This window comes from Leucoraja erinacea, chromosome 40 (assembly GCF_028641065.1).
Source record: "Leucoraja erinacea ecotype New England chromosome 40, Leri_hhj_1, whole genome shotgun sequence".
Taxonomy (NCBI): Eukaryota; Metazoa; Chordata; class Chondrichthyes; order Rajiformes; family Rajidae; genus Leucoraja; species Leucoraja erinaceus.
This window is the reverse complement of record NC_073416.1, coordinates 5,243,230-5,260,959: the sequence shown is the minus strand read 5'-3', so window position 1 is coordinate 5,260,959 and position 17,730 is coordinate 5,243,230. Positions and strand designations below refer to the sequence as shown.

At 43.4% G+C, this 17,730-nt stretch overlaps 1 protein-coding gene across 3 annotated transcripts; it reads left to right on the top strand.

The window, feature by feature from the left end:
• The first annotated feature begins 1 nt into the window (after position 1).
• On the top strand, positions 2–17,084 carry tarbp2 (TAR (HIV) RNA binding protein 2). Of its 3 annotated transcripts, none has more exons than XM_055664438.1 (8): positions 2–136; positions 2,078–2,247; positions 4,836–4,938; positions 8,766–8,838; positions 10,443–10,557; positions 11,348–11,475; positions 12,906–13,098; positions 14,515–17,084. In XM_055664438.1, the coding sequence occupies exons 1-8, from the start codon at positions 84–86 to the stop codon at positions 14,670–14,672; spliced, it is 993 nt and encodes a 330-aa protein (XP_055520413.1). In that variant the 5' UTR covers positions 2–83; the 3' UTR covers positions 14,673–17,084. The 3 variants fall into 3 exon arrangements, with proteins under 3 accessions (XP_055520413.1, XP_055520414.1, XP_055520412.1); XM_055664439.1 differs by having other exon boundaries at positions 10,440–10,557; positions 14,518–17,084; XM_055664437.1 differs by having other exon boundaries at positions 10,440–10,557.
• Positions 17,085–17,730: the final 646 nt, after the last annotated feature.

Below are 17,730 nucleotides of genomic sequence, written 5' to 3'. Positions count from 1 at the left end.
GGCGCTTATGCGGGACCGTGGAGGAGCCGGAGTCGCTGCCGCTGCCGTTGTCTGAGCCACGATCACCGCCAGCGTTGCCTGGGATGACGGAGGATCGGGCCGCTGCTGCAGCGAAGAAGAATTCCAGCTGTCCCAGGTACGGAGGAGCAGCTCGTCCAAGCGGGCCCTTTACGGGAAGCTCTTTGTTCGTTGCCGCCGGGTACAACCTGGCCACATTAAAGGAGACTTACTCTCTTCATCTCCCCGGGACGTCCCTGTCGTGTTGTAGGAAGCACGATACGATCGCAAATTTGCGTACAGCAAGCTTCCCCAAACATCAACGTGACAATAACTAAGCTCGTAATATGCTTTTGTGATTTTAGTTGAAGTAGAAGTGTTAAGCCTCCAAGGCAACAACGATAACTATTTTCTTCTAAGGTAGACAAAAATGCTGGAGAAACTCAGCGGGTGCAGCAGCATCTATGGAGCGAAGGAAATGGGCAACGTTTCGGGCCGAAACCCGAAGGGTTTCGGGTCGAAACGTTGCCTATTTCCCCCGCTCCATAGATGCTGCTGCCTATTTCCTTCGCTCCATAGATGCTGCTCCACCCGCTGAGTTTCTCCAGCATTTTTGTGTACCTTCGATTTTCCAGCATCTGCAGTTCCTTCTTGAACACTATTTTCTTCTAAATTGCCTCATGAGATATTGTACATTCACCCGAAGTAGCAGACGAAGCCCTTGGTCTAACAGCTCCTCGACATTGGCTCTTCCACCGACCACCCTAACGACACTAGCAAAGACTTTTGTGAACATTTTAATTGTCACAACAATTGAGTCCATTTGGTCAACTCTTACTTCAAAAGTAAATTGAAACACTACAGATGCTTAAAATTCACACGACGTACCCCCTTCCTCCTCTGCCAGGTTAAATGTACAAGAGATCTTTACCCCACCCCTATCTAAAGTTCGTTCTAATCCCCTTTCACCCTTTTATTAAACTATTCTACCCACTTCCCCTCAATCCCATCATGGTCTCTCCAAGATAATTTTATCCACAAAATGCACATCTCTATTCATTCATTTTCCTGGAGGTGGTCATTATTGGCAAGGCTAGTATTTTATTGTCCGTCCTCAATTGCCCATCAGTAGGTAATGGCTATATTTTGAAGGCCTTCAAGTGAAAGTGCTCCAATGTTGTCGGGGAGGGAGTTGCAGGTGTGCGACTTGAAGAAGATCCTGCTGCTGGTGGAGTTCCCCTGGACCTATTGCCCTTTGTTCTTCTTAGTGGTAGCAGGCATAGGTGAGATGCTGTCGCAGTAGCCAAGGCAAGTAACCGCAGTACATTTTGTAAGTGGTGCGTATTGCAGCTACTGGGTCATCGTGTATCAGGCAATACTGGTGCCAATTTTCCCAAGTTGGTATGGGTGCGTGTAGTGACAGGGTGCAGGTAAACTTTATGGGTGATAATCAACCAAGCGATTTTGTACTGGATGCTGTTGAGTTGCTTGGCTGTTGTGGAAGGTATACTCATCTAGTCAAGTGTAAAGTATCTCATCATACTTCATACATCATCTTGTGCTGCACAGATGGTGGAAAGATTTTGGGTGACTCACTCACAAGTAGTGGAAAGCACCACTCATCTAGTGATCAGACATCTTCCCTCCCTGCCTCTATGCGAGCTGATGTTAACATTTTTACCTGAACACATCCTGCTTCCCCCTCCCCACAAAATCTGTTGCCATCACGATGCCATTTTCTTTTTTTTTTGAACCACAGCAGTCTGGAAATGTCACCAACACAAAGTGCTGGAGTAACTCAGGAGCATCTCAGGAGAAAATGGATAGTTGACATTTCGGGTCAGAAGAAGGGACCCGACCCGGAACATCACCTCTCCATGTTCTCCAGAGATGCTGCCTGACCTGCTGAGTTACTCCAGCACTTTGTGTCTTTTTATTTGAAAACATTTGAAATCAACACCTGCAGTTCCTTGTGTCTACAAAAGTCTTTGATCTCTTTATCCTTGAAAACCACTACCCCATCTCCAACTCCTCTGTCCAAGTCCTACAAACTTACCTGTTTTATCTTTTTATTATGCAGTATTGAGCAAATGCTGGCCTCAAATCCTGGGAAGACACCAATTAGTTTACTACAAGAGTATGGAACAAGGATTGGAAAGACACCGGTGTATGACCTGCTGAAAGCTGAGGGCCAGGCCCACCAACCCAATTTCACTTTCCGAGTGACAGTCGGAGATATTAACTGCACAGGTTTGTGTCTCAAGTTATTCAAGGAGGGTGAGGGAGTTTGTGATGGTTTCTTTGGAGAATCGACTTGTACACTTTGAAAGTAGCAATGCATTTTTTTCAACGTTCAACATTTGTTTTTGTTTGAATTGGTTACGAAGGGGTTCCAGTGTTAAAGGAAAAAGTTGTCTCATTTTCTATAAAGATCTGGTAATTGGCACTGGTGATGCTGGTATGGTTTCATTGATTATTACAGTGCGAGACATCTCCATGTTTTGGGGGTATTATAAGTTGTTTTTTTCCATGGAAATGGAAATTAGACATGGTAGAAAGTATTTCAGCAGAACAATGCGTTCTGAAATTTCCGCTAGTCTCAAGCTCTGCCACCGTGCAAATGTTTCTTTCAATTATTTTATTCATTGCTCGTATTCCCTGTAACCACAATTGGGAACAGGGTCAAATTCTGTTAAGGCATTGCATCCGTACGTATGCTTGGGTATTCCTCGTTTATTTGTTGGTGGCAATTTTCAAAACCAATTTCCTTTCCCATGTTCCTTTATATTTCCACGCTGTCTGTGCCGTATGACACGTTATATATGTGAAGAAATGATGTTACCTGCTTTAATAAAAAAACGTGAAGGACAACAACTCTCACCGATATGCCCACATGGTTTTCTCCACCATTCCTCTTTCTCAGCAACATAAAGCACTTCTATCTCTTCCTGTTTCTGGTAACAGTTTGTCAGCCTAAAAAAAAAATACTTTTGTTTCTCTTTCCACAGATGTTTGCTGCCTGTTTCCACCATTTTGCTTTTATTTATCTTCAAGGTTAACATTGTTTTTCAGCTCTATGTACAGTGCTGTTCCGAGTGTGGAGCCATTAAGATTATTATGTTGAATTTAATCTGGTTTAGTAAGCAACCTGATTTAAGTCTCATGGACATGCAAGAAGAACAGCAATGTTTGTATCTGTTCTGAGATGGCAAGGACAAAATGTTCTGATGGGATTATTGCTAACATCATTGTTGATGACTGAAAAAATGCTCGTGTTGGTCAGTGTAATGGCTGCCAATCCAAAGCAGACTCTTGTGAAGCGCTGTTCAAGTAGTTCACTTTCCAGAAAGGAAATCTGCAATAAGAGGTCTCCAGCAGAATGTGTTCTGACAATCTGGAACCAAAATCTTCATATCAAAGTTGGAGAACAGAAACAGGCCATCCGATCCATCTGCTCCATGCCAGAGTTTGTTCTCCACATGGTTTTGCTTCATCTCGTCCTATTAGCATTTATTCTTCCCATAGAAACGAGGAACTGCAGATGCTGGTTTACCAAGGAACGACACAAAATTCTGATCAGGCATCATCCCTGGAGAATGTGCATAAGTGATGTTTCAGATCACATACCCATGTCCATATCCACCTACCCGAAATGTCACCTATGCATGTTCTCCAGGGATGCTGCCTGACCCACTGATTTACTCCAGCATTTAGTGTTTTCAATTTATTCTTCCTCCTACTTATTTTCTTATGTAACTGACCCTGAAAGAATACTTATATAAGAAAATATGCACATGTAGCTGCCGAAAACTATTTAATGCGGGACCACTTTCTCATCGTTCTTTGGGTAAAACTGTTCCTTAATTAGTTGGATCTACTTTAATAAAAACTTTTAACTCAAGGGGAAATCGACCTTTTCTTAACCGCAGACTGATGTCCCTTTTGTAAATGAGATGACAGCACGTGGAATCAGTTGTTTATTGTAGGTGGAGGTGGTGTGCCAGATGTGACCTGTTTTCCCCCCATGCACAAACCATTTAAGAGCTGCAAACCAAAAGTAAATCATTTTGTGTGGATGCCTTTGAAATGCTGTGACTATTTTATGCAATAGTCACAGTGCCTTTTTTTGTGTGTTAATATTCCGCAGACAGCATTGAGCATTTGGTTTAGATATAAGTTTGTTATTGTCACATGTACGGAAGAGCTTTGTTTTCCGATACCTAAAAAAAATCAAGTACAACAGGTAGAGCAAAGGGAATATAGTTCTCAGCATTTTAGCGCTTCAGTTCCAGAGACAAAGTCCAATGTCCGCAATGGGGTCGAGGTGAATTGGACAGTACCCTAGCTTAAGGAAGGTATGTTCTGAAGCCTGATAACAGAGAGGGTGAGGGGGGACGTGTGTGGGTTGTTGGTTGAAGAACATTTTGATCAGGTCGTCAGGTTTTCTTCCCATGCCAGATTTTTACCAAATAAAAGTGGAGTTTTGTTCTTTAATGCAGTGATTCCTATCTGCTGGACTGAGATATTGGCCGATATTGTGTACTTATACTTGTGTACTTGTGGAGTTTAACGGTACAATTCCCACCCAATGGCGCATGCTGGCAACAAAGGCACACTTGACTCATCTGGCAAACATTCCTCTTTTAAATAGGGATTCAAACCTTTCTGCTTTGAGACAAGTTATTCAAATTTGTCTTAACAGTCTAATCAGTTCATCCCTGGGGTTTCAAAGGCTGAAGTGGCTGATGAAACTGGTTGTACTGTGTCATGCACCTGTTTTGTGACTTTTATTTAAATCGTACTTTGTGTTTTAATTAATGTTTTTCCCCCCCCCTCAGGTCAGGGGCCTAGCAAAAAGGCAGCAAAGCACAAGGCAGCAGAAGCTGCCCTGAAATTACTAAAGGGAGGAAACATGTTGGAGCCTATGTTGGATGGAGTCAAGTACGTGAATAGCTAACTGCACCTGGAAAGAGCTTTCTATTCCATCGTGTGACGGTGACGTTCAAACCTTTAACTGCCCCTCTCTCACGCCCATCTCTCCTAAAGGCAGTGACATATGCAGGGAAACCATTCCAAAGTTTCCTGGTGATCGCCCCGTCATTTCTGGAGGCGATCCTTTAACCATGTTGGATTTTGCAGCTGTACACAGTGATGTTAATTACCGTGCACCCCTATTGTTCACATCTGCACTTTCACCAGAGGACACTGGCTGGTGATCATGAGCAGAAATCTTGTAACAGTTCTCATCCTTCCGCACAACCCCCATCCATTCTATTCTTGTTCCCCTTTTTGCTGTCCCAGTTAAAATTCAGTGCCGATCTGAAGGATTTCTGCATTCAGAGGTGTTGCTCTGATGAAACGGTGAACTGAGTCCCTCTGTGTTCCAATGGTTGAGGTGGATGTGAAAAATTGGTTGGCACGTGTACTTTTTCCCCCCCCAAAAAAAGCGCATCCATGTTCTACGGCTTAAATGTCTCTCTGGATTAGTGCCCCCAAAGTTTGATTGACTGGTCACTCCTCTCATTGCCAGTTGCAGGACACTGCTATGCGCAAAATGGCTGCTGCATTTGCCTACATAAGTCACTGCATTTCAAAGCAAATTATTGTCTGTGAACATTATGGAACATTTTTGAAAGTGATGATAATGGCGCTATGTGAATGCAAATTCCTTTTCTTCCAAGTGCAGGCGCGAGATTGGACCTGGGACTTTGTGCCGCCTTCACTCCATATGAAAAATATCACATGACATTTCACGTATTCTGTCAATCATTTTTATTCATAGTTGGACTTTACTGAAATACACCTGGGAAAGCCACATGTTTTAATGGAAATGAGTTGGATATTCTGACTGTCCAAAACTTGGTGACATTCTCTCCACTGTTTTTCTATTTCATCTTGGTTCACGAATGCAAACATTTCAGCGGGGGTGTCTCAGGAATGACAAGATAAATTTGACATAAAATTATTTGCTACTTGTAGTTAAACATAGTAATTTCTTCAGTTCTCCAAGGCCACTTACTCACAATCTTCCCTTGGTGCAGTTTTGATTGACCCAACTCTTTTTAGTCAAGAATCTATTGATTGAAAATGAATATTTTACTAATCAGTACAATATTTTGTTGCCTTAATACACTCATGGTAGTGTTAGCTATAAGTAGGAATAAAATGCAGTAATCCAGTGTACTCTTAAAGATATCAGTCTAGATGATATGACTGTTGAGTAAAGCAGAAGGTGATGGGTGTAAGGAACGAGCTGCCAGAGAGGTAGTTGAGACAGGTACTATAACAACATTTGAAAGTCATTTAGAAAGGTACGCGGATAGGAAAGGCTTAGATAGATATGGGCCAAACTCGGGCAGGTGGGACTAGTGTAGATAGAGTATCTTGGCCAGCATGGTCAGGTTGGGCTGAAGTGCCTGTTTCTGTGCTGTGTGACTCCACTAGTGGGCAACTCGGGATTGGGATTGCTATTCATGAGATGCTTGGAATTGCCCTTTTTAAATGTAAAGTAGATAGGGATTATAAAATGTCCCTCAGTGCTATTCAAATGCATGTAGAGAGTTTCTGTGGTGTCCAGGCCAGCACCATCTGAAGATGTTTGTTTCATAGCCGTCCACAAATCAGTTTGCACACAAACCAGCTCCCCGCCCACCCCCACACCATCCATCGACTCCATCTCTATTTCACACTGCGTCGTGGAAGCAGCTAACATAATCAGGGACCACTCGAACCCCGGTCATTTCATCTTCTCCACTCTCCTATTAGGCAGAAGGTACAAAAGCTTGAAAGCACATGCCACCAGATTTGAGAACAGTTTCTTCCCTGCTGTTATCAGACTCTTGTACGGACCTATCATATGCTCGAGATTAATTTCTGATCTTCCAACCCATCTTAGTGTGGCCAATGCGCTTTTAAAAAAATTGCACTTTCTCTGCAGCTGTAACACTATTCTGCGAAGTGTTTATTTTCTCCTTTTCCTTACCTGATGTACTCATGTACGGTAAGATTTTTCCGGATAGCACGCAAAACAGTTTTTCACTATATCTCAGTATACGTGACAATAATAAGCTAATGACATATTGGATTTTGCAGTGCGCAAAGTAGCTGCTGCGCTTGCCTGCACGACAGTCGCTAAACTCCATTATGCGAAGTGCTTCAGAAATGTTTCCAACGGACGTGATAAGGTGGTGTGCAAATGTAGTTTTAAATTTTGAACTTTTAACCCCTTTCCGTTTCACTCGAAAATATTCAATGATGCCGAGTTACTCCATACCATACCTTTAGTAGAATGTGTCCAGGTGCTCAGTCTACTTGTTCAGGGGCAGAAGAATGGAACTACTCTTGGCTGGAAAGGAGGATGGTGGTGGGTAAATGGAACGGGTTGTCAGAGGATGGAATTGAGGCAGGTACAATAACATTTAAACGGCACTTCAACAGGTACGTGGATAGAAAAGGTTTAGAAGGATATAGGCCAAACGCGGGCAAATGGAACTAGTTAAGATGGGGCATTTTGGTCGGCATGGACAAGATGGGTCTTGGTCGGCATTGACAAGACAGAAGGAGAGCCTGTTTCTGTACTGTATGTCTCTGACTCTAAAACAGTGTACCAGTTGCCCATGATGAATTTGGATATGCAATGTAAATGTGGAATGGTTCTAACCTTGTCTACGTTAAAGCACTTGTGCTCACAAAACCAAGGGAGAGTCTTCCTTGCAAATCAAAATGTTCATGGAATGCAGTAAATGTTGGCAAAATTATACTTGTTGATTTGAGGACACTTAAGAATCGATGATATAGCATTGGATTATCACGGGTTGAGGCCGGGTCACATCCAACTAATCTGAATCATTTTGTGGTATTTTGTCTTATGATTCAAGTGCACAAATTGCTGGATTTATTGAATTCAATTTCACAACTTGCTACTTGAACTTGAAACATCCTGCATTCCTAGTCCACGACCATAATCTCAAAGTTATTAGGCTCTAATTCGTTGAAGACTGAGTTGTCAATTTAAGACAAGTCGCTATAGAGGCTAGGTATGAAAGAAAATCCTCAATGTGTTATGTCCTTAAGTATTTTCTAGCATCCTGCTATGCAATAGTCTATGAACTCCACACGAGCACTGAGTTCAATGTGACAACTGGAGCTTTTAAGGGCTTTGGCAAGCTTTTTTTTAGTTTCTGGATCTTGTAAGTCACTATTCAATGAATTGTCTTGTATCATCTATCTCCACCAAATCCCAAGCAGTGCCACTGTGGGGCACTTGGTGCATGACTGAAAAGTACATTGACCTTCTGTACCCATTAGCCCAAAGAGCTTCACATGGTCATTTGCAGAGATCACTGTGGCATCACTCCTCGAAACTTGGTACCAATGAATCAGTGAGCAACGGGCTTGCACAGAGGCCCAAGAGTGAGTGGCTTTGCTGTGTTCCTTCCGCTCACGTGGGGGAGGAGTGACTGTGAAGAGTCGTGTTCAGAACAAATAAAGAGTATTTACACAAAGTGCTGGAGTAACTTAGCGGGTCAGGCTGAAAAATCTTTGGAGAATGTGGATAGGTGATGTTTCAGGTCGGGGCCCTTCTTCAGACCAATTGTAGGGTCCCTACCTGAAACGTCACCTATCCACATTCTCCAAACGATGCTGCCCGATCCACTGAGTTACTCCAGCACTTTTGTGTAAACCAGCATCTGCAGTGCCTTGTTTCTAAGAATCTTTACAAATTGGTACTTCTCATTGTTCTATTATTTTGTATTTTTCTCTTCCAGAATCTCTGGAAATGAATCGAAAAGCTCCAGCTCCGCGCAGTTGGCGGAATGTAACCCCGTGGGAGCTCTACAGGTATTTATTTCTTTCCCACAATCCGAGAATACATTATATTTTTAAGTTCAACACAAAGTGCTGGAGTAGCTCAGCGGGTCAGGCAGCATCTGTGGAGAACATGGATAGGTGACGTTTCCGGTTGGGACCCATCCTCCGACTGAGACGTGGGAGTAAGGTGACGACTGATTGTAGTGGGGGGGGGGGGGTCAGGCAGAAGTGCTGGTCAAAGAGGTGGGGGTGAGACAAAGTATGGCAAATGAGGTGGATTGGTGAATGGGGGATTTGATAGGCAGATGGGTGAACAAATTATAGAGATGAAAAGGAGACAAAGGGGTGTTGATAAAGAGAAGAGGTGTGAAATTTAAAGCCAATGGGATGGATATAGGTGGACATGATAATGGGAGTAATGGGTGCGCATCGGTTGGGGGGTGGGACAGGTAAGCACAAAAAAAAATAGATGTAAGCTATGCAAGCAAAATATGAGGTGCTGTTCCTCCAGTTTGCATGTGATCTCCCTTTGGCATTTTTAAGCTCTGTAGCTTTACATAACTTCATTGAAGTAGAAAATTCAACCTAACAGGTCTGAATCTGTGTTTAAGCTGCATGCATGTCTCTCCTCACTTTGCTTTATCCATCACCTTAAGTCCCATTCGTTCCCTCTGTGTTTATCCAGCTATCCACCTGATCCAGCTGTGCCTTTTCTTTTCAACCATGCTTTCCGATGGCAGTTTCCACATTGTAACCACTCCAAGGAGTGAAGCTTCTGCCAAATTGCCTGAAGTGTTTATTAGAGACCTTCTTACATTTCTGGGCAGTAGCTTTGACTACGTTTTTCTCCCTCCTGCTCGATCAGAGCTCGTCATAATTTTCAATCTCAGTTGGACAGCACCTCGCCCTTGTTTCGGAGAAAAAGCCCCAGCTTTTCTGAAAGTTACACATTTCGAGCTGGTGCCATTTCAACAAACCTTGCTTGCTTCCTCGCCAGTTCCTCTGTACCCTTTTTGTAATATAGAGACCAGACTCTGTAGTGTCTTGGATGTGTTAGGAACTGGTTTGGAATACGGGGAAATGTAAGATTGCGGATATTTGACACAAGGGATTTTCATCCTTTTTTTTGTCTGTATTTTCACATTCAGGGGCTACTCGCATGGGTAAGATGAAGCAGGTTTTAAAACTGCATTTTGTTTAAGAAGGAACTGCAGATGCTCGAAAATCGAAGGTAGACAAAAATGCTGGAGAAACTCAGCGGGTGCAGCAGCATCTATGGAGCGAAGGAAATAGGCAACGTTTCGGGACGAAATGTTGCCTATTTCCTTCGCTCCATAGATACTGCTGCACCCGCTGAGTTTCTCCAGCATTTTTGTGTACCTTTAAAACTGCATTTATCCCCAATATGATTTGTCTCCATCAACGAGGCAATACTTTGGAGCAAAGTTGTGCAATGGGTTTTGTGAAAATGCTCATGGAAGCACTGAGTTTCATTGGCAAGGAGGTGGCGTAAAGTTTTGGGAGGTTTATGATTGGGAGAGGGCCGATTTATATCCTGATAATTGTGGGTTAATGTCTTTGGACAAATGCTTTCAGTAATCCTCCGTTTAGTGTGTGCCCTTTCTTTCCAGGAGCTAGTGGTTCAGAAAGGATGGAGACTCCCAGAATATACAGTGACTCAGGAATCGGGTCCTGCCCACAGGAAAGAGTTCACCATGACCTGCAGGGTAGAGAGATTCCTGGAGATAGGCAAGTATTTCAGTGTTGTGCTTGTCTCTATGGAGTGAGGGCTCTCTGCTGCTTCTGGTCACTGTTCTGTCCAAGATGGCACACATAGAAACATAGAAATTAGGTGCAGGAGTAGGCCATGGCCCTTCGAGCCTGCACCGCCATTTAATATGATCATGGCTGACCAAACCAAGCTGGTGTCAAATTCCCTTTTGAGTTTGCTGTAGGGCAGGTGCGTGCGTCACTTGCAATGTCACACTGACATAGGAATCGGAGTCGGTCCACTTGTTCTGTAGTAATTGGAAAATATCAATTGAAGGCCAGAAATCCCAGTGTGATGAAGTTCTGAAGTTGGTTACCTCTATTACTTGCCAAGACATGTGCAGGGCAGGGAGGGATGGGGTTTATACCTTGGGATCACATTGCTGAGTTCTACTCAATTTACAGAGGGTCAATTAGCCCACACATCTTTGGGATGTGGGAGAAAACCGGAACACCGGGAGGAAACCCACGCAGTCACAGGGAGAACGCACATGCTTGTTTCCAGCAAAATACAAGGCAACCTTCGAAATATTGTGTGTCCAGTATTATGGTTGCCATTGAGAAGAACCGGTGTTGGCATGCACATGTCTCCTATCATTCCACTTGGAGAAACATTTTCAGCAATTATTCCGAATAATTAATGCATAACACTTTTGTCCATTGTTCAAGAACAAGTATGGTATCACTTATCCATAGTTGAGAAAGCAATGTAAAAAATGGGTTGTGTGTAATAAATCCTATATTTGCTCTAATATCATCTTCTTTGTAGGAAGTGGGACCTCAAAAAAGCTGGCAAAACGCAATGCTGCTGCCAAGATGTTAGCAAGGATCCATGACGTTCCAGTGGATCAGAGGGATGGGAATGAAGTGGAGTTGGAAGATGACCAGTTTTCCATAGTAAGTGTATTAATGTTGCTGATGGAGCACCAGATTGGATGGTGGTGATGTGACTCCACTACCACCTTCTTTGTAAAACCATGGGGACAGAGCCAAGATTGGAGATTGATTTTATTGAGGAAGTGACGTTGAAGGCTGATTGGTAATGAGGTGGTTGGGGGGAAATCTTCATACCGTGCCCATTTAAAGATCTCAATGAGATTTGGGAGTGGGTCGGCTGTGGTGGGCGTGTGGTCTGTGCCGATTTTGGGAACAGTTGACAATTTTCTTTACTTGGCCAATCTCAGAGAGTGGGTGTCATCGACAATGCCCGTCTTCAACTGCCTTAATTGGATGAAACCGAATAACTCGGACACTTCAAATCCAGTTTGGTATAACTCACACGGTGTGTCACAGGGTTAAAATAACAGCCTGGCATTCCAGTCGGGCAGGATTCCCTCCTTGAAGAACATTAATTCAACCTGTAGACGCAAGGAACTGCAGATGCTGGTTTACCAAAAAAAAAGTCACAAAGTACTGAAATAACAGCAGGTCAGACAGCATCTCTGGAGAACATGGATAGACGACATTTTGGGTCGGGGCCCTTATTCAGACTCAATAGGGGATGTTTCAAGTCGGGACTTTTCTTCAGACCTGTTGGGTTTCTGCAACCTCCTACGTGCTTTGTAATGACTTTCACCTATTTCAACAATCAGCTGTCGTAATGATGTTGGAATTTGCTTTAAGTGTATTAATCATCGTGGGTTTCAAATTGAGTAATCTTCAGCTAAATGTCAAATGGGTTCCTATTCTGTGGGCTGGTAGGTTAATCGGTCACTATGAATTACTCCTGGAGATGTACGTGAGGGGTAGAATCTGGTGTAGTTCATGGGACTGTGGGGAGAATAAACATGGGATCAGTGTCAGTTGATGGTCAGCACGGACTCAATGGGCTGAAGGGCCTGTTTCTGTGCTGTATGGTTCTATAGCAAGGCGAGGGGAAAATTGAAGAGGCCAGAGTTAGCTTTCCTAAATTGTGTCGAACAGATGCTGTGTGTGGAGTTTGCACGTTCTCCCTATGACCACGTGGGTTTCCTTCGGGTGCTCTGGTTTCTTCCCATATCCCAAATAAATGTGGGTTTGTAGGTTAATTGACCTCTGTAAATTGGTGTGTAGGGAGTGGATGAGAAAGTGGGATAACATAGAACTAGTGTGAACAGGTGATCGATAGTCAGTGGGCCAAAGGGCCTGTCTCCATGCTGTATCTAAACTAAACAGCCCATTCAGCCTGATACTCAATATTGCAGTTTGTGCACATCAGTATGGTTATAGATGTGTTTAAAAAAATGCAAGAATAACTACCACCAGCTGTGCTCGCCTTCACTCATTTGGCTTTTCTTGTTATCACTCTCCACCTTGCTATCCCTCTTGCTCCACCTCCCTACATCTAGATGCTTAGCAGCAAACTGGATTGTCCAAGAGGCAAGAACACGGGTTGCACATGGGATTCGCTCCGGAATTCTGTTGGAGAAAGGATTATGCACCTCAAGAGCCATCCACTCGGTGTGGTCAACTCCAACTTTTGCCAGATGCTGAGGGAGTTGGCAGAAGAGCAGCGGTTTGATGTTAGTTACTTGGACATCGGTAAGTCTCCTTTGGCTGAATACCACAGTGCATGGAGTCTGTTCCACGCGGAGTGGATTAATCAAAGTTTAGTAATGCTGGTAAGATGATAGCGACAAGGAAGTGCAGACGTTGGAATCTTGAGCAAAGCACACAAAGTGCTGGATTAACTCGGCAGGTCAGGCAGCATCAGTGGAGGGAATGGACAGGTGACATTTCGGATCAGAAACCTGTCCATTTTCCTCCACCGATGTTGCCTGACCTGCAGAGTTCCTCCAGCACTTTGTTTTTTTGCTGGTAAGATGATGTATGGCTTTGTCATTAAGGCATATCCGTCTTTGAACTTGTAGATTGATTAATCTGGAAATGCTACTTGCATCACCAAGAATAAATGAGTAATCCTCGTTTCGTTAAGGGATTGGTTTATATGATGAGCTTTGAAGTGAAAGAGGATATTTGCTCTTTGCTTTCCTGGTACGTCTCAAACTGCTTTGATTGAAATGAACATTGACATTGTCAGCTGCTGCAGCTAATTTGCATCCGACAATAACTTCACACGCTAAGTGAAATGAATGATCAGTTAATTTGTCTTCACTGACATTTGAGGGAACTTCCTACTCTTACCTGAAACATGATGCTGACAGTGCAAACTCAAACTCGGGAGCAGTCGAACACTCAAGTTTAATTGGAGAAATAAGGAACTGCAGATGCTGGAATCTTGAGCTAAACACAAAGAGTTTGAAGAAGAGTCCTGAACAGAAACCTGGTCTGTCCATTCCCTCTACAGACGTTGCCTGACCCGCAGAGCATTTTGGACGACACGATGGCGCAGCGGTAGAGTTGCTGCCTCACGGCACCAGAGACCCGGTTTCGATTCTGACTATGGGTGCTGTCTGTATGGAGTTTGGACGTTCCCCCTGTGACCGTGTGGGTTTTCTCCGGGTGCTCCGGCTTCCTCCCACATTCCAAAGACATGCGGATTTGCAGGTTAATTGGCTTCTGTAAATTGTCCCTAGTGTGCAGGAAAAAACTAGTGTATGGGTGATTGCTGGTTGGCATGGACTCGGTGGGCCGAAGGGCCTGTTTCCACGCTTTGTCTCTAAACCAAACTAAACATTGTATTTTGCTCAAGTTTGATCCATCTCTATCCATTATGTACTAAGCCAATTCTGTGCAATTTCCTCTACTTTATTGTTCCAGTTAATCCTTGGCATAATTCAGAATCTCATCTCTCTATGGTGGTTAATTTCCCAACTGTAGGTCCTTAATGGTTACTTTGCAGTTTTTGGTGATTGATAGACCAGTTAATCTATTTCAAGGGAAAGACAGCTGGTAGAACGTTAGTTCACTGATAAGTAGCTTGATGCAAGTATGTGATCCTGTTTATCAAGATATCTGATAACCTCGAGTGTCTTTTGTGGTCCTTTTGTTTTCCAGAAGAGTTGAGTTTGAGTGGTTTGTACCAATGTCTTGTGGAGTTATCCACGCAGCCCACCACCGTCTGCCATGGCTCTGCCTCAATGAGGGATTGTGCTCGTGCCAATGCAGCTCACAATGCACTGCAGTATCTGAAAATAATGGCTGGAGGAAAATGAGTCTGATGCTGAATCATGTCGTTCTTCATCTGACCAGCACTATTTTCTTTTGCTCCCGACTGAAGTATTTTTTTAAAATCAACAACTTGAATCTCACAAGACATGCACTTGACTGAAAGTTCCGTGCTGCTCAGTCTGCCTACCAGGTGCCTTTTTAAATTTTAGGAAAGAGAAGTGCGGTCCGGGAGAAGAAAGGGATCTGAAGGCTTCTTGTAAGGAATTGCATAATTATAACGTGTTCTCCCACACGGGCCACCCACAGACAGGTCTTTAGTTCTTTGGTGGGCCAACCTGCCGTTATCATTGGGGAACACATTATATCCCATGGGTTTCCCAAAACTGGTACTAAGAAACCCAGCGTGGTTGTAAGTAGCACCCTGGGCCTATTTACAGTAGTTCTAGTAGAATTGCTTCAGTAATGTTGGCATCTGCTGTGATTCTTTTTATCCAATTTTCCCTCAAAATGTAATGTGTTTTAAGGGACCAAACTTAGGGCATTCACCTGTAATGATTGTCAAGATCGGTAATCAGCCACATTGCACACGGGACATTGTTGTGTCAACATGTCGTCTTTGAGTCCTACGCCACAGATTCAGGCCATTAGGCCCACCGTGTCCTTGGCAACCATCAAGTACCCCGTCTCTACTAATCCCATTTACCAGCAGCACTTGGTCCGTATGCCTGTGTGTGTGTGTGTGTGTGTGTGTCCCATCACTTTGTGGCATTGTGTGCCTGTGGATTTCTCGAGTGTACCAAGGCATGATCTTGACTAGGGTTGCCTGGGCGTTGGGAAGCTGCTGATTGCTCCTTTCAAAGAAAGGCTCTGGCCGATCTCTATGAGAGGTTTCCTATCTGCTGCTATCCTATCTGGACATGATGCAGCATTTTCAGCAAATAATTGTGCAGCTGTGTGGTGGTGGGAGGTTAGGATAAGCTACAGAGATAAATATGATTTTTTTAAATTCTGTTAAGTATTATGATGCTTATTTGAAATGTTATTTATCATTTTTGGAACTTTTGAGTCCAATGACCGGCTTAATTAAAGGATGTGCACTACTAAGTGACCACATACGTCACACCATACTTCAGTGAAAGTCATTGTTCCATACTGCACAAATGGCAGCTTGCAGATGAACCAATTTATACTTGTGTTCCACACCAGGACCTTATCAGTAGCTCGCTTGATGATCCTGCCATATTTCTGTTGATAGAATCGTGTATTAGAAAAGCACCCTTAACAAGTGCCCACCATCATTGGACTTTGCAGCTGTCTATAGTGAATATAGACCTTTTTACTTCAAATACAGAAGAAAGAGGCTCCTCCAGTTAAAGCAAAGGAAAAAAGAAATTGGAAATTCTATAGCACTTTCGTGACTTCAGGACTTTCATACCTCAACATGGTACTTTTAAAGTGTTATAAAGTAGAAAATGGCCTGTGAATAATGATGCAGTGTGATACTAGATCAGGTACATCGAGTGTCTCCCATTCCTTCTATCCAGAGACGCTGCCTCTTCCGCTGAGTTACTCCGGTATTTGTGTCTCAAGGCTGATGCTTGGCTTGTATCGCAAAACAGTGAGTTTAATGACTATCGAGTGCCCTTTGTACAGCGTGTGAATATTGGGCAAGGAAAGGATCTGTTGCCGCCTGTCCATGCAAAGCTTACTGGTACCTGCTGTCAAAGCATGCGTGGTGTGATTTGTCACTTTGGTAAGGCACTGTCTCAATACCTTTGGAAAGGCCGTTTTACATCGGGGAGGCGGCGGTGAACAGGTAGAGAGAGTGATCGAGAGATTTGGAAGGGAGATGTACTCGCACAGTATGAACCTCTGCCGTTTCACACCTCGGGCCCAGAGCTGATAAGGCTAGAGTTCCTGTTACTTGCTGTGAGGGTACTAAATGACAACCAATGTGGGTCCATAGCACAAAACAGTTAGACTCACTTAAGGCTGTTACGGCTTCAACCTTGGGAGGGAAAATCAAAAGTGGTGCACTAAATTGTTCCTCAAAGTTTTGTTTGAAGGCACATTGAGTCGAGAATTGTTTGGTCAGTTGCCTGTTGTAAATGCATTCAGAAACAAAATCATGTTGATGCAGTTGCTGTGTGGACCAATTCTGGGATAGGTGCTGGGATAGGGCGGAGGAAGAGCCTCTCTGGTGCTGGCTGAGCCGCACTTTGGGATAAATTGTCCCTGACCACACAATGAGTGCACAATTCACCCAGCAAATGTGATTCTAGGCGAAGCATTATACAGATGCTATGCGCGGATTTTTTTTTTATGGTAAGGAAAATTGTGTTTCAATTGAAATTGCTGTGTTGAATTTAATGTTTTAAGTTTATATAATCTCTTTAACTATGAACTGAAGTAATGTGATTTTTTTCCCCCCATAAATTACATACTTTGTACTCTGCCATACTTTTGGAAGGTTTTGTTTATTTATCCAAGGAGAACTGGTGTGTTTGGAAAATTCACATGGAACTGTGTTTGGGGAGATGAGAGGAATATATCCCTGTTTAAAGGCAAACAAAATACTGGGACTCTGAGCAGCTTCATTGATATCTATGGAGGAGAGGGAAAAAAGGCTTAAGCCTTACCTGTTTAACCTTGTATTTTCAGTGTTTTTTTCCATTCATCTAACATGCACATAGATTTGCCTGGCTTTGGTACATAAGCACTTGGTATGACATCTCTTTGCCCACCATTCCAGTGCAGATGAGAGTGAATGGGTTAATTTGTGCACATAGAAGACATTGCCCATAATTATCACATCACATCCTCAACTTCCAGTTGACATGTTGGATTACAGAGTTTCCTCACCGAGCAGTTCATTTCTCTAGATTAGGAATGTGGCCGACCTCAACCAAAAACTATTGCCAGTAACATCTCAGTTGACCTCCCCATTTCAGCTGCTGATTGATATCTAGTCTCGTGAAATTGAAAGCCTGATACCAAGCCTGCTGGTGTTTCTGTCCCAAGAATATCCTGCAGACAGATTTGAGGCTTACATGCAAAGGAGAATGTATGGGTAAGATACCAGAGTCTTTGCAAGTGCATTTA

What these genes read in the sequence shown, in the direction of transcription:
- tarbp2 (XM_055664437.1), top strand. Translation starts at nt 84, where the DNA reads ATGACGGAGGATCGGGCCGCTGCTGCAGCGAAGAAGAATTCCAGCTGT. An exon ending in ACCCCGTGGGAGCTCTACAG is followed by an intron (nt 8,839 to 10,439) that starts GTATTTATTTCT and finishes CTTTCTTTCCAG; the next exon opens with GAGCTAGTGGTTCAGAAAGG. An exon ending in AAGATGACCAGTTTTCCATA is followed by an intron (nt 11,476 to 12,905) that starts GTAAGTGTATTA and finishes CCCTACATCTAG; the next exon opens with ATGCTTAGCAGCAAACTGGA.